The following is a 543-nucleotide window of genomic DNA, read 5'->3' as shown; positions in this document are numbered from 1 at the left end:
CAGCCAGGGCTACTCAGAGAAACCCTGTCTCGAAAAACCAAAATAAATAAATAAATAAATAAATAAATCTTAAAATAAAAAAATTACAGACAAAACCTTCCTGAGCCCTGATACCCCTTTGGGGAATGTAGAACTTACCTGTTACACATAATGTCACTAAGTGAATGTCATCATCCTGTTTGTCAAATTCACCTACAATTAATGTCAAAAAAAGTGTCCAAGTTAACAGGGTTATGTGAGTGCGGTTAAGATATATATGCATGAAAATATTCTAGTAGGGTCTTGGGATATAGCTCAACCGCCACAGTAACTCCTAGCATGCTCAAGGTCCTGGGTTCAATCCCTAGCACTACAGAAACAGGCATGTGCCACATTCAACTTCAAGGCCAGTCTGTGCTACATGAGATCCTGTCTTAAAAAGGGGACCAGGTGCCGGGCGCTGGGGGCGCACGCCTTTAATCCCAGCACTTGGGCAGGGATTAATCCCAGCACTTGGACAGCCAGGGCTACACAGAGAAACCCTGTCTCAGAAAAAAAAAAAAA

The 543-nt window shown here is 42.4% G+C and overlaps 1 protein-coding gene across 10 annotated transcripts in view; it reads right to left on the bottom strand.

Annotated features, from left to right (window-relative positions):
• Positions 1 to 543, bottom strand: part of Ntan1 (N-terminal asparagine amidase) — a 14,791-nt gene that overhangs the window by 4,213 nt on the left and 10,035 nt on the right. For 9 of the 10 annotated variants that reach the window (XM_031363117.1, XM_031363116.1, XM_031363118.1 and 6 more), the window contains one exon: positions 139 to 192. The exons of the other annotated variant lie outside the window; for it this stretch is intronic. In XM_031363117.1, coding sequence (XP_031218977.1) covers positions 139 to 192 — 54 coding nt within the window. The remainder of the gene's footprint in view (positions 1 to 138; positions 193 to 543) is intronic. 10 annotated transcript variants of the gene reach the window in all.

This window comes from Mastomys coucha, unplaced genomic scaffold (genome assembly GCF_008632895.1).
Source record: "Mastomys coucha isolate ucsf_1 unplaced genomic scaffold, UCSF_Mcou_1 pScaffold12, whole genome shotgun sequence".
In the NCBI taxonomy this organism is placed as follows: Eukaryota; Metazoa; Chordata; class Mammalia; order Rodentia; family Muridae; genus Mastomys; species Mastomys coucha.
This window is presented reverse-complemented; position numbering and strand designations above follow the sequence as displayed.